This window comes from Chrysoperla carnea, chromosome 4, assembly GCF_905475395.1.
Source record: "Chrysoperla carnea chromosome 4, inChrCarn1.1, whole genome shotgun sequence".
Lineage (NCBI taxonomy): Eukaryota > Metazoa > Arthropoda > Insecta > Neuroptera > Chrysopidae > Chrysoperla > Chrysoperla carnea.
In genome coordinates, this window is record NC_058340.1 from 36,964,331 (window position 1) to 36,987,179 (window position 22,849).

The following is a 22,849-nucleotide window of genomic DNA, read 5'->3' on the forward strand; positions in this document are numbered from 1 at the left end:
ACTAGTTTTCAACTTTTTCAAACATTACAATTTTTTTTCTGCATGGAAAATAACAAATAAAATCAAGTAGATGTGCGTGTGAAAAATATACAGAAATATAGTAAGATTGTGTAAAATAACAAAAATTAAAACTAAAAGAACAAAAAAAAACAGTTGAATAACAAAGAAATTTTTTTTTGCAAATTAAAATTTTTCATTTAATAATTAATTAACGAGAATGATGATTTACAAATAATAATAATTATACATATTGACTAGAGAAATATTTCTAATTAGTAGGCAGCAATTGCTTTATTATAAAAAGCTTAAAAAATGTTCTTTTTAGAAAAAACTTTGAAGTACACACCACGTGGTACTTTTAAATATCTTACTGTTTCTTTTGATTTACATATTTTACGATACATATCTGACAGTTTCAAATAAAACAATTTTAATAAAAACAAATTTTGACCATCGTATCGAAATAATGTGCAAATAAACAAGTTTATTAGGGGATAAAAACATACCGAAACTATTACAATTTTATTTTTAAGTATATAATAAAATGGGTCATTTATATTAAAATTACAACCAATAAAAGTGTTTTCGATGAATATATTATTTTATAATAAGAGCCCAGAAAAATAAGACAATAAAAAAGTGGATTTGCTTAAAAAATCCAAACGTAAAGTACCTATGCGACATTACTCTAACTTTTCTTAGCTAACTATTTCGAAAACTGTTGCTTCTACGGAAATTTTATACATTACCTTTCTTGTGTAAAATTAACTCGCAACAAATTTTATAATATCTAAAACTGCAATAAACTTAATAGTTTTCGAGATATTTGAAAAAACCTATTTTCGTGACCTTTAACTTTGAATATTTTTTTTGCACACATGATTTGGCAATGCATTTTACATAGGTTATTTCTTGCATCCGAATAGATAATCCTGGTGAAAAAATTTCACTTGGATTTTTAAGCAGAAAAACCTTTATTTTCTTGGGCTAAGTAACAAAAAGAGGGGTACCGCAAGTTTTCGATAAAAAGTATTCGAAAGTTATTTGGATTTAATTAAATTTCCTAATCTAATTTTTTTTTCAAAAAAGGGTGTATATCTATTCTAAGAATATCACACAATAACAGTGAAACTTCTTTAATTTATTAAGGAAAGGTAAAAGATCATCTACTGAAAACAAACCAAATATCAAATCAAATATCTTCACAGCGAAGAAATCTTCGACTTGGGTGAAGATCAAAATGGTTAATTTCAAAATAAGTCTAGAGCCAAACGTAATGTTTGATGGCTTTTTTAGAATTTCTTGGGAGTTGAGAGGCTGATGCCAAGGTTGTATCAAAAAAATTCCCCTCTTTACAAATTTTCATAGCCGAGAACTTCTGGAGCCAACGAACTGAATAATTTTTAACTGCGTTTAGTGAATATTAAAATAAGAATATATATAATTTAACAAAAAATATAATAGTCATTTTTTCGACTCAACAAAGCAGGATATCTCGTCTTTTTGAGTGTAGGGGAAAATGAATTTTATTAAATTCTTATTTGAATACCGTCCTCAATAAATAATAATTAATTTTAAACTTTACTCGCAATTAAAAATTTTTTAAGTCCTCAAAGAGAAGTCCTCGGATATAAAAATTTCGTAAAGAAAAAAGTTTTTAATCATGACCTTAAACAGCCTCTCAAATTTCCAGTCCAGGCGTTCTAAAATGACTATCTTCCTGAATCCTTCGTTCGAACAACTCATTAAGTTTTCACGCGACTGTTTGAATAGAATAGTCTCGAACTTTCGGTTTCTTTTGAAATTTTTATTGCATTTGAATATTATTGGGGTGAATAACTAACTACCAGTTATATTACATACCTAATGCGACTCGTTTTGTTTCAATAACTTTTTTCTTTTCCTATTTTCAGTCATGATCTATAAAATTATTTTATTAACTTCCTTTTTTTTAAATACTGAGAAAAAAATAGTTTTCTTGATTCATGAATACTTCCTTTAACTTATTACTAACTAAAGAAGTTTCACTTTAAAAAAAAACTAAATTTGTGATGCATTTTACGGTGGTTTTAACAGTTGATACAAAATTTTATTTTGTATTTAAAGGCATTAGAGAGCAAGTGAGTATTCACGTAATTTTTAATACTAATAAATCAACAACATAAAAATTAGATCACGAATAAAGATACATATTCGTATATCTGTATAAATTTCTTGAAAACTCGAATTGTTTTCAAGATGGAAATCCTAGAATGACGTTGAAACAATTTTTTTAATTTTCCATAGCTACTTTTTTAAAAGTTACAAAAACATTATGAAATTATAATTCTTAAAAAAATAGCTCCAAATGAGTGAAAAATTAAAAAAGTAATCAACCTTGAGGGTATATCGAAAATTCGAATAAATTGTTAAAAACATAGAAAAAAATATCTTTATCCACGATCCAAAAATTAACATTAATAAATAATTTGAAATTGTGCTTAAAACAATTTAAAATTGTATAAAAGCCACAAGCGTTTCTACAACAGATATATTGGTAACATTAATAAAGTAAATTAAACGATGGTCTCTTGTTTTCAATCATTTTGTACAAGAAAAACAAGGGATGTAATCATAGTCATCTTTTTGTTTTTAGTAAAAGAAAACTTCATCTTTTGAATGTGAAAAAATACTAATTTAAAAAAAGTTTTAATTCATTTGAAAGTTTTGAATTCATCTTTTGTTATCTGTTGTAATTTTGCTTGGCAGTGTTTTGCAAACAATTGAGAAAATTGCTTAATATTGAATTGTAGAATAACACGAGTGCCTCAAGTATATTTGAAAAATTTCAAGACGATAATATTCTCTTAATGATTTTTAAAAGGCTAGTTTTCGGTAAGAGATATTTAAACGCATTTGTTCTGTCAAAATAGTCATGTAAGCAATCATATTTGAAACATTGTATTTCTAAAAATTTACTTGAGTTACAAAATACGTCCCCCCCCCCCCCCCTCTCCCAAGATAGCAGGACATTTTACGATCAATCAATTAGAAATGATTGTGGTATGATATCGCTAGACGAAAATTATATTTCATAAATGAAGAAAATACAAATTTTTCAAAATTTTTATCTCCAAAACATGAAAGAAACTTGAAAAACTCGGTTATAACCAGAGGAAAATATTATACAATCACAAAGAGAATAATTTGTCTAAATTTCTCGTATATATTTAAAAACACTCTGAATATTCAATATTTAAAAATTTTCTCAAAGATTCATCCCAACATAATGAACTTCTTTTTCATTCATTATTTGGCTCTTGCTGGTCAGTATCATCGATTGAGAATGTATCGCTCTTTGAATCTAACAATGTACTATTTGATTTGGTATGTACACCATTTTCATCTGTTGTTTCGTCAACTTGACTTGCTGCTGCATTCCCTTCGGCTTCGTTTATAGTTTTCATGGCATCATTCACAAGATTACCTACAAATTGTTGTACTTCTTCAGTTGCTTCAGATCCAACAGTGGATTGTTGCTGTTGATCATCGTTCGTGGTGGATGTTGAACGAATTCGGTTTTGAGGTAATGGCAATGATGAAGGACGGGGTGTACGTTGATAAGGAAACATTTTACCAGCCTCGCCCTACCAGAAAAAAAGTAATTTAAAAAAAATTACTAAATTGAGGTTTAATAATAGGTACTTACTTGCGGTGTATGAACTGCAATAATTTCTGTTTGAGTTGAAGTTCCAGTGTCTGCAATTGTACTAGGATTATTTTTTATACAAAGTGTTTTTAAAACACTTTTCACTTCATCCAAGGAACCTTGCAAATTATTGACCTGAAATAATAAAACAACAATTAATCGTAAAGCCCTAAAACTAATAAGCGTGATAAAAATGACAACGACGCCTTAGTCAAAATATTAACGGATAGTAAAAAAGTAGGGACCAATTTGTGCTGATCAGACGAGTTCGTTTTATCAACTTACTTCAATATCATACTCTAAAAAATGTTAAATTAAGAGATGACATGATGCAAGATGACAGAAACGAGAAAATATTAAGTTTTTTTTAAATATATTCTAAAAAAAAAAAAAAAAAAAAAAAAAAAAAAAAAAAAAAACAAGCAGAAATATATGCAATAATACTGGCACGCGATACAAATCTCATTTAATCGGAGCAAATTAAAGCTATAAGAATGAGGTAAGCCCCGTAGTCACTAGATTCTTGAGAAGGGACGTAAGAAGGATGTTGATTTTAACAAGGTCATAAAAGAGGTCAAAGCTCACGATGGATGATAGTTGTCGAAAACCCCTTACAAATCAAATCGATTTTCTATGTTCAATATTACTGATTGCTTAATAGTTTAAATAAAAATTACCTTTTTAGAAAGTTCAGAACACGTTTTCGTTAAAGTTAAGAGTTCATTACTAACAACTGCATTTGAACTAAGGTTTGCGTCTAAAGAAGCTAAATTTTTTTCAGCAGAATCAACATTTTCCATTGATGATACTTTTTGCCATAATGCATTAATTGCTTGCATTTGTAAAACCTGAATTTTACGTTCACATTCCAATGCTTCCTTGGCTTTTTCCATATCTGTAGCTAATTTTCTAAAAATTAATTACATAAAAATTAAAAAAAAATTTAACGTGGATATATAAAAAAAAAAAATTACTTACTCAATGTATAAACGTGTACGAGTATCCTTAACATTTTTTAGAATACTCTTAGTATCCTTATTAATGTTCCTGCAGTAAAAACCACGCCATATTTTTTGAATTTTTATGGCGGCATCAGTTTCTGTTAATTGTGGTGGTTTAGTTGAAGGATGAGATTGTTTTTCAGTATGTTGCGTCTGCTGTTGTAAATTAGATTTACATATTGTATTTCCAGCTCGTCGTTCTTGAGCTAGATTGCGAATTGTTAACAATTTCGATTCACACATTTCGCTATCTTCATCACTGCTATGGATTGTTGAATTGTTTGTTTGTGGGCTTGACTGCATTGAAATTGTGTAATTTCCATTTTGATGTTCTAAATATAAAAAGTCTGAGTTGTACAATGGAATTAATAGTTACAGGGTTGAGGTTTCCAAATTTTTTGGATAAAATTCAGATTATTAAGATAATTTTGAGCCAAAAAATACCGTCAATTGAACGAACAGTTTCGATGATAATGCTCTATTGTAAGGTTTTTTGGCCCAAAAATTCAAAAATCTCTGCCGATTATCTATTGGGAAACTGGTTTTGGTAATATCGCTTCGATACTTAGTCTTTACACAGGGTTTCATGCGTAATCTCAGAAATTACTCGTCTGATCGTTAAGTTAACTAGATTTTTGGCTCAAAATTACCTTATTTACTTAGTTTTATCGAAATCGAAAATTTTTTCTTGACTTTTTTAAGGAGTACCCTATGAAAAAAAGAACAATGTTTGTTTAAGATTTTTGAGCCAAAGGTAACTTTGGCTTGTTAAAGAATTTCGCTTTATTTTTTTTTTAATCCTTTAGGAAGGAAAATTAGAAAGTAAAAAATATAAGGAAATAACTTACTTTGCACATCACCTTGGTAAGTTGTTTGGTTCAAATTTTTACGTGTACGTAAAGGTGATGATGAAATCCCACTTGCTTTTTGATTAAAATTTTGACGTTGTTGTTTAGGACTAGAATTCGGCGTTCGAAGCATTTTTGGGGAGTTTCGATTTGATTCAACTTTCTTAGACGTATTAGATGATAGTGTTGTGACTCTACTTTGATTTGTGGTTGTGTTACGCATCGCTGGTGTTGGCATACGAGTTGGTATAGCATTTGGTGGGCGATAATCAGGACTCATCAATGATTCAGGAACAGGAACCAATTTTGTATTTGCTTGTAGAGGACTACTTGCGTATAATTGACCTGGATAATTTAATTCAAAATTTAAAATATTTACTATTTATTTTGATTAATTTTCGATTCATTTTTAATAGGAATTAATTAGATTATTTTAATAGGACACTTTTTTGTTTATTACCTTCTTCGGAAATTCCATTTAATTCATCATTCGAGGTAACTTTATTGATCAGATTGTTACTAAGCATTATTGAATCTAAACTTTGGCTCATTAATGGAACACTCGAATTATTTACGGTACTTGTATTTGTTTCCATAATACAGCTAGATGTCATGCGATCAGGAGATTTGGACTTTATTCGAGATTTTCCTATAATAATTTGAATATTAGATTTCAAAATAAGGGTTGGTAAAAATTGTTAGTAAAATATACCTTTGGGCGTTAATATTCTCGACATTTTGCGCTTAGAATTTGGCGATGGATTTGGTGAACTTTCCCGACTTCCTAAAAAATTAGTTTTAAATATTACATTTTGTACAAAGATATATTTTTTAATTTCTTTTACAAGTTGTTTATAAATCTAAACAAAAAACATCAAGCGAGTTACATCATGGCAGTTTACTCCCTTAATTAATTTTTTGATTAGAAACATCCAAAACATCCACAATGATAGAAATCAAAAGAATAATAGAGGAATTGCGCCTATATATTTCTATATACATAGCGAAAATTTTGTATATTTATGGTAGCTAAATAATTTCAACTGTTGTTTGGTTTTTCGTTTTATTCCTTCATCCCTTTTATAAGAGTAAACAAGAAAATCATAAACGCTTTTTCTCATAGGAAGAGGATTTACGGTTTTGTAACGACATAAAAATTTCATTTATCAAAATTAAAATCCATATTTTGAGTCTCATCCATGTTATAAAAAAAAAATATTATAATATTTCTTGGGTACTACGACAATTAAAATAATCTAGGTGTTATATTTCAAATATTGCAATGTTTCGTTGGCCTTTATTTCCTACTTCGTCAAGCTAGTTTTGAGATTACAACATTAAAATTAAATCTTTGGTTCATTTAATAAGATTAATTTTAATGATGTAATCTCAAGATTATTTTAATTGTCTAAGTACCCAAGAAAAATTATAATACTAAATTAAAATTTATAAAATAAAGTTATTTTAAAGATTAATTCATTGACACTGGTTTAATACGAAAAGCCGACTGCATCTACATAAATCGCCCTTCACCAGGCATTTAGCAACCCACCCCATAAATAATTTTGTCTTAATGGAAAAAATGAAGTTATCGATATATAAAATACCAAATACTTGAAGAGGCGATTTAGATGTCACGCCGCCTCTTTTTGTATTAGTTATTCACGGTTATAAACGATGATGTTAATTTACTTGTTTCAAATGCCAGCTTTAGAGAAAAATGCAAATGATTTGAAATTTATTTAACAACCATAAAGAAAAAATATACTTAGTAAAAAAAGAAAGAAAAAGAAAAAAGGAAGATGAAATAAATCATTATCGAAAACAAAAATGTTAATGCGTTAGTAAAAAAAATTTTGATCTGGTTGTATAAAGAACCGTTTGCGTTGAGTTGATCGCGAAGTTGTTGCTGATGATGTTGAGCTTTACTCAATATTAAACGTAATTTTCTTTCTTCTTCTGTTTGTAAAGTTTCACCTGAGGGTGGGCATACACTTGCCAAATATTGTATTAATTCTTGATGATCACCAGTACGAAAATGTCTACCACGGCCCTGGGAGTACAACCATTCGGCTCTTAAACTACAAAAATATATAATAATTTATATTGGTCAATTTTTCATGCAAATTCTGGCAATAAGCGAATTATTATATGTAATTATACCTTTCAATTGCGTCGACAACATATCCGTCAATTACTTTTAAACTCATAAGCCAATTAATTACAAACGGACGATAATCAAAACCACTACACAATATTATTAAGAAAAACATACACAAATGAAAATTTTCGGACAAAAATAGGTAAGATGTTTCGTAATATCTCAAAATATTAATATAAAAGCAAAATCCACACAAACATGGCTTTTTTCCTTATAAATTTTTATTATACCATTGTGCAACTGAAACGATATTAAGTTACTTATCTTCGAGCATTAATTAAAATGAAATGGAGAGTTATTTTAATATTTTCATTTCTATTTAATAAAAGAAAAATAATTATTTTAATTTCTACTCCAGTCAAGAGGAAATTTAAATTTAATTAGTATTAGATTAGATTTTATATAGTTATTAGATTATTACGAAACAGCCTACGCTGACAGGGGATTCACCACACACCAAACATATCGGAAAAAATTAACCAATACTGTTAGGTATTAATGAGGCAGCGAATAAATTTTGATGTACACAAATAAAACACATATTAGCATTTGACAAATTATATAAAATTTTGAAAAACAAAAAATGTGATCTAGTGCTTAGAAAGTGCACAAATGTGAATAACTTAAAAAATAACATGTTTTTTTATTGATAATCAAAATTCAAATTATAAAAAGTACTCCTTAATTTACCGGGCCACTTTGGCGTTAAGGCGAATGAAACAGCGGAAGAGTTGGTACGAGCAGGATCATCCCAAATGCCCCTTTCACATGTCATTCCCATAACAAGATGCTCCGTAATTTACCGAATCAAGAAATGGCTACAAAAAGATCATGTAGATCTTATTTTATTGTAATTCAGTGTATTGTATTTATTAGCTGTCTACTTTTCTTTACAAAGTCTATGAATATCAATTTTGTTTACAATATAGAGATGAGTCTAACAATTACGCCCAATTATTCCAGAGTAAAACAGTACAGTAAATTTTGAGAGACGATTTTGTTATTTTATTAAATTTAATAGAAAGGTTTTTGATAAAGGAATGATTTCTAAATAAGAGTTCATGGAGAAAGTAAAAGTTAGTTAAATATAGAAAAAATTCCGTAGTTTTTGTACGTAAAATATTTTTTGGGACAAAATACAAGATTTTCACTATTTTCCGACTTTATAATTAAGTAATATAATAGGTTCAAAATTTTAGACCGTAATAAAAAATTGCGGGGTTCTTTTTGTATCATTTGTAATAGAACCATGATTATTAATATGTTTTTATTTATGTAATTCAAAACGTATTAGTGATCAAGATAATGAACTTGAAATATTTATTTTTTGAAATATTAAACGGAAAGGATACACTTTGTTGCCCACCATGCATACACAAGGATTACCAGTTATCGAAAAATTGTTAAGATTGATTAAATGAACAAGTTGTGAAATTTCATTTAGATCTGCGATGTTATTTGAAGCAAGTGTTAATGTTACCAAACCATACGGTAAATATCGTTCACATTGACGTAGATGGCCAATACGATTACCATGTAATAGGAGTTCCTTAAACATTACAGACACCAGATGAGCCCAAAACATAAACATCATTTAACAAAAAGTATGACAACAACAAGTAACAGTCTCTTTTAAGGATAACATTAATTTTATAATCCAAGAAAACATTTGACATTTAATGAATCAAAATCTATAGATCTTCTTTGCTAAATACAGTTCTTAGTATTAATGTTGAAAGCATTATCTGAAAGTTCTTTCTCGATTGGCAAACACAGATCCAGAAACTGTGGAGAAGGAAATTTTGATCTCACTCGCTCCACTAGGATGAACCGAGAAATTTCATATAACATTTTCAAAACTAATAGTTTTGTTTAAATTAATTTTGCAATAAATTATATTCGAACTTTGTTGATATTTATGTTTAATTTTCCCGAATCATTGTTAGTGGACAAAATTTGTTCGTTGTCAAACTTTTTATCTTCAAGTGGTAAGAATTAGAGCTAAGTTAATTAATTACCTTCAAGTTTTTAAGATATGAAATATCCGAAATGTGTGTTATATTATTTTCAGACAAATCCAAGTGTTCTAAGTTAACGTTTGTATGCAAATGTTCAATTGTCTAAAATAGAAATTAAAAAAAAGTGTTTTTATAAAACCGAGGTTCAACTGTTAATTACGCGAGTTAGTTAAAATTACCTTAATATTATTGCCAGCTAAACAAAGACATTTTAATTGAACCAATTCTTTTAGACCCTCAATTGTTATAATCCCATTATGAGCTAAATTTAATGTTGTTAAATTGTGCATTCGGCATATTCCGTACATACGAATTAACTGATTTCGAACAATTGATAGCTGACATATGAAAATATATTAATATTTTTATTTCAAATTAAATTGATATTTTAATTCAATTTTTTCAAAATTGATATTACACATCAATTTTTTCAAAATTGATATTATTAATACAGTGGGACCACACACGTAAATTTTTAGTTAAATAAAAACTTTATGTCAGTTATTTTTGAGATTCATAGCATTCTAACGTTTCTGAGTATAATTCAATGTTTTAACACAAAATTTCTTTTTAATTTATTTAAAAAATTATTTCTAAGTAGCTTAATTACAAAAAGATGCTTCGACTCTTCATAAAGCAAGTTATTCTTTTGAGGAAAATTCTCATCATAATAACATATAATTACGCAAATATTTTTAGAATTTATACTCCGATTTTGTTTTTCAATAGTTACTGAAGAAATAAAGTGTACTCTGTCTTTAAAATATCTCTTAAAGAAAAAAATCATAAGACCAGGAAACTAGTGGTTGTACCTTTCGTCTGGACAACTTATTATACATATCTAAACCATCCAGGTTGAGCAAAAAAATACTCATTCAGTATCTTACAGTGGCACAGAACATTAAATTTTAAAACATCGAATTTTCCATTTCTTGTTGTTGTGATTTTTTATTGCTTCAACATCATCTGTCAATTTCCGATAGGTAATCGTCTTTATTCAAAAATAAAGAAAGGGCAATTTAAAACATAAAAAATAGGACGTAATTTAAAATGAATGCTATTATTTCAACACTAATTAAATTAGAGATTCGGATTCAAATGTGCTTTAATTCGTTTAGATAGGAATTCTTTTAATATGCGAGAACGCAAGTTGGAAATCGGGGTAAAAACTTTCGATTTTGTGCACCTAATTTAATGAATTAAGGTTGTATTCATTTATCTGTTAGATGTTAGAAAAAATAAACATGTTGAAAAATTTATAATTTTACAGAATTTGTAAATTAAATATTTATAATTTTACATATTTTATAAATTAAATATTTGTATCAATTATTATTATTAATCAGACAAGGGAAAACTTTGTATCACCCGATTAGTAGATTTTGAAAAGACAAAATAAACTACAAATGCAATCGTAGAAACACAAAAGGTGTAGAGGCAGAAATCAAAGTGCTTAATTTTTCTATTGTTGTTTTTATGAAACTTTATACGAATACGACTTCTCAAAAAGGAGAAAATAATTTTAAATTACGTAACTAGTATGATAGATTCGCCCACTTTCAACAATATAGTTTTAGCTCTCTCAGCTTTCAACAATTCTATTCTATCTTTTTTTTAAGCGAATAGTTAGCCATTTCTAAATTATGACGGCATGCGTAAAATTTTTTTGCTACATATTATTCAAAACATAGAATTTAACGAGCAAAAATATTGATTTTATTACAAAAGTGTGGTCCGACTGCATAGCCCCAACATTGAACGTATGCGGAAAAAAGTACCTTCTGAACCTTCGAATAAGTATCAATATTATCCAATTTTTGTAATTCATTTTCATCGAGTATTAGTGTCGTAATATCATATTCATGAGGTTGTGCTTTGTTTATTTTGGTTAATTTTTTTCCCGACAAATCTAATATTTCTAAATTCGTTTCTGTAAAAGAAGCAACTAATGTTATACATACATATAAGTGTTAATGTTTCGAAAGTAAATGTTAGTTTTATTCGAATAAAATTATGTTTTCTAAGTCATTTGAGTGTCCAACCAAGTGTGCAAACAATACATTGATTGAAAATGAATGTTTACAAGTGTTTTAAAATGTGCTTCGATCTTGTAAGTAAATTGTGTTTATAAATGACGCAGTGTGTAGATAACATTACAAAAGTGTATTTATTGTTTAAAAATACATACCCATTGGAATGTTTTTATTAAAATAAATTAACAAATAGGTATTAATTAATTAATATATTAATTTCATTCTATAAATAAATGTGTCAATTTGACATAACTATCAAACTACGGATTACGGAATGATCAAGAATCAAGTGAAACATTAAATTTCGACAATTTCGATTAAAAAGTTCCTCAATTTTAAGTAACCATTCGGAATATAGATGGCACATTAATATAGCTTTAAACTATTGAACAACAGATGGCTCTCTTTTGTTTTGACAAGGTTTGAATCTAAGAAAAAATCATAATAAAAATTCTTACTTTATTTAATTTTAATGAAACTTTCTTTAAAATTTGTTCAAAATTGGATTATAATTATAAAATTATCGAACTGAAGGTAAAGTTAATTAATTTTAATTTTTTTTTAATTCTTATGTTTTTTCTTTGTAATTATAACCTAATTTTCTAAGTCATGCTGTGTATGTTTTGAAACTATTTTTAAGAATACATTCCTCATAAAATTTTACCTTTAAATGATATTTAAAGTTGAAAATGATTTTACAAAAAGATATTTCACATGTGATTTATCTAAAAAAATGTTTCTTTTCAACAACAAAATTACAAAAAGAAATTTTTCCTCGAACTGTTATAAAAATGTTTAAAACAACTAAAACAAATAAAACAAAACAAAAGGTAAAGAAAGAAGTTAATGAAGAAGAAGTTTTGAATACTAAAGAACATTCATCCAGATTTAATCATTTTAATATCCAAATGATTTCTAAGAAACTGTATAATCAACTTTTCGATCCAAAATTAAACCAGCCAATTTCTTCGGATGTTATATCCAAATGTTTACAAGAATTTGAAAAACATGGAATAGACATCAAAACAGCAAAACCTGTGCCAGATGTAGATTTAAAAATTCCTAAATTTTGTGGAGCATCTTTAGAGGAACATTTTCATAATATTGGACTACAGCAAGCTAAACCGTACTTAGATTTAATAAGCGAATTTTTATTTGATATACCAGTGAAACCTAAACAATGGTTAATGCAATCTGGTTGGACGAGATACAAAAGTGGACAAAAACCAGAGAAAGTTGATTTTCCTTTAGAAGATTGTATGGTCTTTGATGTGGAAGTTTGTTCAACAGTAAGCTCAAATCCTGTTTTAGCTACAGCAGTTACCAATCAAGCTTGGTATGCTTGGATTAGTGAGGATTTAGTTAATAAAAATTCTACTCCCAAGAGCGAATTACAAAGTCTTATACCATTAGAAAGTACAAATTCGCAAATAGGTAACTTTTTAGATCCTGTATTCAAGAAACCACGGGTTGTCGTTGGGCATAATGTATCGTATGATCGAGCTCGAGTCAAAGAACAATATTGGATCGAACGAACTGGAACAAGATTTGTGGATACAATGTCGTTACATATTTGCGTAAGTGGTATTACCAGTTATCAACGAGCTGTTTTAAAATCTGGTAAATTTGATGAATCGGATGAAAAATGGCTAAATAGTGGTTCGTTAAATAGTTTAGTTGATGTATATAAATTGTACTGTAATGAAGAACTAAGCAAAGAAACAAGAGATATATTTATAAAAGGGAATTTAGATGACGTCCGAGAAAATTTCGATTCACTAATCGCATATTGTACAAATGATGTTGAAGCAACTTATAAAGTTCTTCAGAAAATCTTTCCGTTATTTTTAGAACGATTTCCGCATCCTGTTACATTTGCTGGTATGTTAGAATTAGGTACCGCTTATTTACCAGTTACTAATAATTGGAAAAAATATATAAAAACAGCGGAAGAAACTTTTAATAATCTAGAATCGAAAACAAAATCATTGTTGACACAAAAAGCTAACGAAGCATATCAATTAGCGAAAGATAATAAATATAAACAAGATTTATGGATGTGGGATCAAGATTGGAGTCCTAAAATACTCAAACGGCAGAGTAAATTACCAGAAGAACAGAAATTTGCAGAGTATCCAGCTTGGTATCGAAAATTATGTGAGAAACCAAAAATAATCCCTGAAGGTTGGATACCCACACCTAATTTGATAAGTACTTCAATGCGAATAACACCCAAATTATTAAAGTTAACATGGGAAGGTTATCCCTTGCATTATATTCAAGGGCATGGGTGGGGATTTTTAGTTCCCTTTACTACTGATTTGGATCAAGCTGAGAAAATTCCATTAAAAGAGCTAATACAAAAGTGCCCTGTTGTATACTCTGATCGAGAAAATACAGTTTCTCCAAATATGAGTCATTTGTGGAAAGATGTTCAAGAAAATCTTGCACGGAAAGAGTACTACACTAAAAAGAAAATTGAAAAACAAAATGTCTATAAAGGCACTGGCGTTTGGTGTAATGTCATTGTAGATAATTGTTGCTATTTTATGAAATTGCCGCATAAAGATGGTGAATCGAATCGGGTTGGAAATCCTTTGTCAAAAGACTTTATAACCAAATTTTCAGAAAATGTACTAGCAAGTGAAGATGGAACTGCAGATAAAATTTTAGAAATTGGTCGACTATTGACGTACTGGAGAAATAATCGCGATCGAATTTTAAATCAAATTGTTATTTGGTTAAATCACAATGAAATTTTCAAAAATATTCGAATTAATCCAGGATTCGAATATGGCGCTATAATTCCTCAGGTAATTTTTTTAAATAAACTTTTAGCCCACTTATTTAAGCTTGCGTAAAATCGAATCATATCGAAATTTTAAGTGGGTCAAGTTGTTGTATTTAAAATTTTATAACATTTTCAATATTTAAAATAATCGAAAATAAAGTGGCGATCGTTACTTTTCTTATACGACCATTAAAATTTTGCTGGGTTACGAATTATCGCAAATTTATTCAATTTTTTCCTACAATGTTCCTGGATTATAGTCATGTTTGACATCATTTGTTTTTTAGATTGTAGTTTGCGGGACTTTAACTAGAAGAGCTGTAGAAGCTACTTGGATGACCGCATCGAATTCAAATGTAGATCGGGTTGGTTCAGAATTACGGGGATTTGTGCAAGCTCCACCTGGTTATAATATTGTCGGCGCTGATGTCGATTCTCAAGAATTGTGGATCGCTTCAGTTATTGGAGATGCTGATGTATGCCAAACAAATGGTGCTACACCACTGGGCTGGATGACACTTAGTGGGAATAAAGCTAGTGGAACAGATATGCATACAGTAACAGCACGAGCTGTTGGAATATCTCGCGACCAAGCGAAAGTTATTAATTACGCTAGAATTTATGGAGCTGGACAAAATTTTGCTGAAAGATTATTAAAGCAGTATAATCCAACAATGACATCAAACGAGGCAAGATCTAAAGCAATGAAAATGTTTTCTATGACTAAAGGGAAAAGATTTTGTAGAATAAGAAATGAATATTTTGAGGATTTCGTTGATAAACCGTACTCAATTTGGGATGCACAAAAATTAGCAAAGGCCCATGGGAAGATATTGGGAGAGATGTTTTATCATCCTAAATGGGTTGGTGGAACTGAATCGGCAATGTTCAATCGTTTAGAAGAAATTGCAACTCAATCGTCACCAAGAACACCATTTTTGGATTCAGCCTTGAGTAGAGCATTAGAGCCAGGCAACATGCCTGACGATCGATTTCTACCAACGAGAGTTAATTGGGTTGTACAAAGTGGAGCCGTTGATTTTTTACATCTTATGTTGGTATCAATGCGTTGGTTAATGAAAGAACAAGCAAGATTTGTTTTAAGTTTTCATGATGAAATTCGATATATGGTTCCAGAGAAGTATAAATATGACGCAGCTTTAGCAATGCATATTACAAATTTATTGACGCGAGCCTTTTGTGTTAAAAAATTAGGATTAAACGATTTGCCAATGTCTGTTGCGTTCTTTTCATCAGTTGAAGTAGATACTGTCCTACGGAAAGAGTGTAAACAAGATTGTATAACGCCGTCAAATCCTGAAGGATTAGAAAAAGGATATGGTATACAGAAAGGCGAATCATTAGATATTTACGAAACTTTGAAAAAATGTAATGGGCTTTATGAAGAATCATCTTAAATTGTGTACTTTTAACGAAGGTAGCCAATTCCGTTTGAGCCAAATTAACTTTTTTTTGTAAGTTTTGTTTTTAAGTATACAGTGTGACTTTAATAAGTAATAGTAGATCTATTTCAAAATTTTATTGGTACATTGACTTTAAAAAACAATATATTTTAGGTACTTCATAATGTTGAAGTATTAAAATACTGAAAAAAGGATCTAGTTTGCCATTTGTTGGCGAACTAGAATAATAGCTTCCAAAAACTGTAATTACATCAACCATATAATTTCTTTTTCTTTTATAGGAATAAATTGATTACAAATAGATAATGTCACGTGCAACAAAACGCAAACATGTTATGAAAGAAGTACTTGAAGATGATTTCAGTTTACCAACATCAGAACAAGAAATTGTCCGTGTCTTAGAAAGTCGTGGAAATAATTTACATCAAGTGGAATCTGCAGATAAAAACACATTTTTAATATCAATGCCAACAAAATTTCGTCGTACTGTATGGGTAAAACGTGGTGATTATATATTGATCGAACCAATTGCTGAAGGTGATAAAGTGAAAGGTGAAATGGTACGTGTCTTATCAAATGAACACATTAAGTACTTTAAAAAGAATAATAAATGGCCAGTAATGTTTGATGAAAATGATAAATCCGATCAAGAGGACAATGATGATGATCTCTTTGTGAATACCAATCGACCGCCACCAATTGAAAGTTCCGAAGATGAATCAAATGACAGTAATGATTCTGATAGTGAACATGATTCGGCTGTTAGTGAAAGTTAAATTTTTATTTATATAAAAACGTTTCTATTAATCGATTTTTATTTCATTTTCATTGATTTTTATTCATGATGCGCTGTTTTTTAAACATTGTAATATTTTTACTCATGATACGCTATATTAAACATTGCAATCTGTAAAGTATTTTTTATAAATTTTTTAAGGAACGTTGTAATTATAGTTACGTAAATCGTGTGATTCAGTTAGATTTGAATACATTGTAATTCATGCAATTTTGAAGACAGTAGATCATAACAAGATTGTTTTCAATTTAATTTGTTTGTATTCTAGAGAAATTTGCAATAAAATGAATATAATAGAAAATAATTTTTTTTTTTTTATTCTAATAGCTATTCTAAAAACCTATATACACGGTGATCAAATTGTCATGGCGGATGGAAAGGGTTTAAACCAGGTTTAAAGGTTTAAACTGTGTTTAAACAGATCAACGTCAATAGAACCTAATATAAACCTCTTAGTTTGTATCGTTCCAGTTGTATTATTCTATACTCCTCTACTTCAAAAGTCCACTGACAGAATTCTTCAATTCACTTTCATTTTATTCTATTCTAAGATAATATTTACAACCTTTTTACGAGTTCATAATTTTGATAAACCAAGTATGTAATTCTACTAAATTTGGGTCATACTTTTCAAATTTGTGACCAAAATTAACCTAGCTCTAATAGGTTTCAAGAATGTGGAGTCATGGTCCCGGAATTAAGCACATAAGTGATAGCTAGCGAAAAATTGACATCACAGTTGAAGAGAATGGCCTAAAATTAGTAGGTTTCAAAAAAAATTCCACTAAAATCGCATAAAATTTGCCTGTGTTATCAAAAAAATCGAATTTTTTAACTTTATGACGTCATCAGAATCAAAAAAATTTAATTTTTCCCTATCACATCCAAATTTAATACAATTTTGATAAACCAAGTATGTAATTCTACTAAATTTGGGTCATACTTTTCAAATTTGTGATCAAAATTAACCTAGCTCTAATAGGTTTCAAGAATGTGGAGTCATGGTCCCGGAATTAAGCACATAAGTGATAGCTAGCGAAAAATTGACATCACAGCTGAAGAGAATGGCCTAAAATTAGTAGGTTTCAAAAAAAATTCCACTAAAATCGCATAAAATTTGCCTGTGTTATCAAAAAAAAATCAAATTTTTTAACTTTATGACGTCATCAGAATCAAAAAAATTTAATTTTTCCCTATCACATCCAAATTTAATACAATTTTGATAAACCAAGTATGTAATTCTACTAAATTTGGGTCATACTTTTCAAATTTGTGATCAAAATTAACCTAGCTCTAATAGGTTTCAAGAATGTGGAGTCATGGTCCCGGAATTAAGCACATAAGTGATAGCTAGCGAAAAATTGACATCACAGTTGAAGAGAATGGCCTAAAATTAGTAGGTTTCAAAAAAAATTCCACTAAAATCGCATAAAATTTGCCTGTGTTATCAAAAAAATCGAATTTTTTAACTTTATGACGTCATCAGAATCAAAAAAATTTAATTTTTCCCTATCACATCCAAATTTAATACAATTTTGATAAACCAAGTATGTAATTCTACTAAATTTGGGTCATACTTTTCAAATTTGTGATCAAAATTAACCTAGCTCTAATAGGTTTCAAGAATGTGGAGTCATGGTCCCGGAATTAAGCACATAAGTGATAGCTAGCGAAAAATTGACATCACAGCTGAAGAGAATGGCCTAAAATTAGTAGGTTTCAAAAAAAATTCCACTAAAATCGCATAAAATTTGCCTGTGTTATCAAAAAAAAATCAAATTTTTTAACTTTATGACGTCATCAGAATCAAAAAAATTTAATTTTTCCCTATCACATCCAAATTTAATACAATTTTGATAAACCAAGTATGTAATTCTACTAAATTTGGGTCATACTTTTCAAATTTGTGATCAAAATTAACCTAGCTCTAATAGGTTTCAAGAATGTGGAGTCATGGTCCCGGAATTAAGCACATAAGTGATAGCTAGCGAAAAATTGACATCACAGCTGAAGAGAATGGCCTAAAATTAGTAGGTTTCAAAAAAAATTCCACTAAAATCGCATAAAATTTGCCTGTGTTATCAAAAAAAATCGAATTTTTTAACTTTATAACGTCATCAGAATCAAAAAAATTTAATTTTTCCCTATCATATCCAAATTTAATCCAATTTTGATAAACCACGTATGTAATTCTACTAAATTTGGGTCATACTTTTCAAATTTGTGATCAAAATTAACCTAGCTCTAATAGGTCTTTGTCACGTCCTAGTTATGGACTTGCCTATACGAAAGTTTTGTTACTTTAATCAAAATTGATGACAAACAATGATGTATAACAATAGTAACCTAATCGAACCTACTACCTTAACTGACTAGGACGTAGTCTCTTCTCTACGATAACGGTTCCGTAACCACGACGTTGAAGAAACTTATATGGTGGTATCCCATTATTTGGAGCTTTGTATATTTTAGTACATGTTTGATCTGTGGACAGTTTTAATATTCTTAAATTTATCTAAGCAGTAGAGGACAGATTATACCCTGACCTATCATTTTCACTATTCACCCAATTTGTTTACTTATCAAGATAAATTAATGTTATTTGTTTATGTCAGTTTATTTATTTAAACACCTATTTATATACAGAATGTTCCTGAATAGTGTGGAGAACGGTCTGATACGTATAGTACACCTAAAAATAAGTCGAATAGCAAAACTTACCTTAATACAGTTAGCTTCAAATTTGAATTATTTGAAACAGAAACCCACTTAAGACTAACATTTGGTAAGGAAACATTGTTTTACCAGACCCACAAATTTCATGTACAATAATCATAATTGCAATGTGGAGTAAGGGTGTATTATACTTACTTTGAGGTGTATTATACGTGCTAGAGTGTTGTTCACATTAATGAGAAGAGTTCCATTCAGTATATAGTAATTATATCTCTACTAGGTATACATTCCATGTTTGTCAAATAATAATAATCAATAGCGTAGAAACAATCCTACATACATAATAATCTATAATTCTACTATTTTAAGGAAAAATTATTTTTTAGGTTTCGGTTATCAAAAATGAAATAAAATCGGTCGACTCGCACACGGAACGTTTTACACACTTTGTCAAAATTTCAACCGTCTACCTTTTGCGGTTTATGAGATACAGCCCATTGATAGACACACGGAAGGACGAACAACGAAGTCTGAGTAATGCGGTTCCGTTGGTTACCCTTCGGGTCAGAATCCTAAAAAGGAACGGTTATAATAGATGTATTTAGGGTTATTTAATTTTATGTTTGGGACGATTGCCGAAAATCCAATCAGATCTAGCGTGTATAGAACTGAAAAACATAATCTTAGGGGATGTTTTTCCGAATTTGCGGGGGGATGCAATGAAAATATTATATTTTAAAATTTAAAATCAATTAGCTACACAAAGTGGTTTCTTTGCATTATTATATTGGATAACTGATATAAAGGGCGAAGCTCAATTTCGGATAGCCGATTTTCGTAAATATTAGTTCTTATACCAAATACGGGAACATACTGCATCTTGGAAATTTATTGAAGAAACGTTAAATTTTATCCAAATATTTTATATTTTTGTGGTAGTTATTCGTTTATATTAGTCCTTATGCCAAATGTGGAAACCACGAGACGGTATTTCCAAAATTTATTGAATATACATTAATTTTGGCCAAATATTTGAATGGTATGGCCCAAAATTTGTTGGATTACATACTCGATTGATCAAAATTGAATAAAATTTGCGTGTGGTGGAGCAAAATCAAATTTTTTGGACTTATATGTCCAAATACTATCAATAATATTTTAGTTATAATTATGTCGTCTACTCCCCTTCTTTTAGGTGCGATACAATTTATGAATGTTCCCTTCTTTACATAATTAAGTTTATGGTAATTATTTTTTTCTTTGTTTAAAAACCACCACGCGTGCGCTTCTTTGTAACGTCGCGTCTATGGGTACACGTCTTCTTTGCCTTACTATGGATAATTAACCTTTGCCTATTGTAAATTTCCAAGAAATAAAATTTATTAAAATAAATCATTTATTAAAACTAGGTATATACCTCAACGAATAGACAAATAGTTTTATTAAATCAAAGTATAAGTAAATGATCAAAAGTTTTCGTAGAATTAATTTTCTTTTATATTATACATAATTTTCTTATTAATGCTTTTTACCTGCGCTATAACTCGGGGAAACCATGAATATTTGTGTTTTTTTTTAGCGTAAATTACTAGAGGTTGGCCGGGAGACTAAAAAAAGATTCTCGGTTCGCATTCTATCACCCAAAAACGATACGTGTCTTATAGACATTGCCTGGAGTATTAATTAGTTGCGTTTAGAACCGAATTTAGTACCACATGTGAAAATCTATAAATATATAGGAGACTTTCTATAGATATAGATAGATAGATAGATAGATAGATAGTCACTCATCACGATATCTCTGGAACTATAAGACCTAGAGACTTGAAATTTGGGAGGAATATTCCTTTTGCCAAGTAGAGGTCAGCTAAGAACGGATTTTACGAAATTCCACCCACAAGGGGGGTTGCGGGGGTGTTCATGAACAAAAAATTCATATTTTTCAATTATGGCTTTTAATAGTTCAAAACTTGGTCAGAATGTTTTAAATTACATTTAGAAATTTTTTTAACCTTCGGAGGGTAGAAAGGTGTAGCGAGAAAGTGGGAAGGAAATATCGAATATTTACAAATATACCTAAGTGGGGTATCAAATAAAAGAGCATGACGTGTACATTACAAAACTGTTATCCAACGCAAGGAAATGTGGAGGGAGGGGTGCAAGTGGGGATGTTGCCCAGCAAAGCGGGCGGGTAACAGCTAGTATAATATAAAGTTCTACATCTTTTCATTGTATTATTATATTAATCCGCCTCTCTGTCGACACGATAACTCAAAAACGCAAAAAGATATTAAGCTTAAATTTTTATAGCTAGTTCAGGACGTAAAAAGTAAAATCGAGTTCATAAATGAGCAACAAAGAGAGCAACAAAAGAGAAGACTGTTTTCTATCATTCCCTTTATTATACCATGTATATATGAAATATATCATAGTATATTAAGTTTAGTCCCAAATTTGTAACTCTTAAAAATATTGATACTACGAACAAAATTTTGGTATAGATGTTCATAAAATCACCGATTTAGTCCATTTCCGGTTGTCTGCGTCTGTCTATCTGTCCGTCTGTGTACACTAATAAAAAAATAAACAACTTTTGTATGAAATATTTTTTTGTAACCCTCACTGTTTACGCACGGGGGCGCAAATTAGGTGCAAATTTTATAGTATATATTATATGGGAATATCAGTTATAAATGTGTGGCTATCTAAGAGTGGATATCTTTCTGCACTTGAGTGACGTCAAAAAAGAAACGATTGCGCTATCAACACTGTCTATACATGGTATTTTAACAATTAAGTCAGTCAATTTTTTGTTTTCACTTGTTTTTATTAAAATCATTCGATCTAGTATGATAAGCGGTATTTTAAACACAACGTACCTACTTGGATACTGGATAGTAAGTTTGTATAGTAAATGTACCTACTAGAATTATAGACGTTATTGTCACAGGTGCATTTCTTTATTTTCAAGTATTATTTTATCATCCATATAATGTAGAATAAAATAAGTACTAAATTTACTCATATTTATTATTTTAAACAATATACATTTCGCTTGTAAAATTATTGTCGGACATGTTTTTTATGGCCAGTCACATGTAAGAGGTGACCCATAACTATTATAATACTCTATTGCTCAAATTTGAGATAGGCAATTAGATATGTGTTTTTTCGTTCTTATATGAAAATTAGGACGTTATGAATTGTCATAAATTTTGGATTTACTTAATTGTCATAAATTTTGGATTAATTTTCTTTTAAAATGATGAGCAAAAAATGATATTAAAAATTTGTCAGATACCTTTCAATTTGACACACTTGTTAATGCGTTTTTAAAAACCCCACACGAAAAACTTCTCAACATAATCAATAGTATAAAAAAAAATAATAATAATAACTCAACCGAATCGAAC

At 29.3% G+C, this 22,849-nt stretch overlaps 3 protein-coding genes across 4 annotated transcripts; 2 read left to right on the top strand and 1 right to left on the bottom strand.

Annotated features, from left to right (window-relative positions):
* Positions 1-2,525: 2,525 nt before the first annotated feature.
* Positions 2,526-11,778, bottom strand: LOC123298704 (centrosomal protein of 97 kDa). The gene is made up of 14 exons (XM_044880797.1): positions 11,772-11,778; positions 11,495-11,661; positions 9,896-10,054; positions 9,717-9,818; positions 9,051-9,247; positions 7,701-7,784; positions 7,416-7,618; positions 6,250-6,321; positions 5,998-6,186; positions 5,538-5,882; positions 4,667-5,021; positions 4,366-4,597; positions 3,689-3,823; positions 2,526-3,626 (listed from the first exon to the last, which is right to left on the bottom strand). The coding sequence occupies exons 1-14, from the start codon at positions 11,776-11,778 to the stop codon at positions 3,282-3,284; spliced, it is 2,592 nt and encodes an 863-aa protein (XP_044736732.1). The 3' UTR covers positions 2,526-3,281.
* Positions 11,779-12,221: 443 nt separating this feature from the next.
* On the top strand, positions 12,222-16,975 carry LOC123298262 (probable RNA-binding protein EIF1AD). Of its 2 annotated transcripts, none has more exons than XM_044880219.1 (2): positions 12,222-12,283; positions 16,246-16,974. In XM_044880219.1, the coding sequence occupies exon 2, from the start codon at positions 16,270-16,272 to the stop codon at positions 16,738-16,740; it is 471 nt and encodes a 156-aa protein (XP_044736154.1). In that variant the 5' UTR covers positions 12,222-12,283; positions 16,246-16,269; the 3' UTR covers positions 16,741-16,974. The 2 variants fall into 2 exon arrangements, with proteins under 2 accessions (XP_044736154.1, XP_044736155.1); XM_044880220.1 differs by lacking the exon at positions 12,222-12,283 and adding an exon at positions 15,902-16,015 and having other exon boundaries at positions 16,246-16,975.
* LOC123298705 (DNA polymerase subunit gamma-1, mitochondrial) lies at positions 12,658-15,958 on the top strand. Its single transcript, XM_044880798.1, has 2 exons — positions 12,658-14,562; positions 14,828-15,958. The coding sequence occupies exons 1-2, from the start codon at positions 12,658-12,660 to the stop codon at positions 15,956-15,958; spliced, it is 3,036 nt and encodes a 1,011-aa protein (XP_044736733.1).
* Positions 16,976-22,849: the final 5,874 nt, after the last annotated feature.

Bases quoted from the DNA above. Each gene is read 5' to 3' on its own strand.
- LOC123298705 (XM_044880798.1), top strand. From the start codon at position 12,658: ATGATTTCTAAGAAACTGTATAATCAACTTTTCGATCCAAAATTAAAC. The intron at 14,563-14,827 runs GTAATTTTTTTA...TTTGTTTTTTAG, and splicing joins ATGGCGCTATAATTCCTCAG to ATTGTAGTTTGCGGGACTTT.
- LOC123298704 (XM_044880797.1), bottom strand. The intron at 7,785-9,050 runs GTATCCTTTCCG...AATATTGTGTAG, and splicing joins TGCATGGTGGGCAACAAAGT to TGGTTTTGATTATCGTCCGT. The intron at 3,824-4,365 runs GTAATTTTTATT...TTATTATTTCAG, and splicing joins GTTCTGAACTTTCTAAAAAG to GTCAATAATTTGCAAGGTTC.
- LOC123298262 (XM_044880219.1), top strand. From the start codon at position 16,270: ATGTCACGTGCAACAAAACGCAAACATGTTATGAAAGAAGTACTTGAA.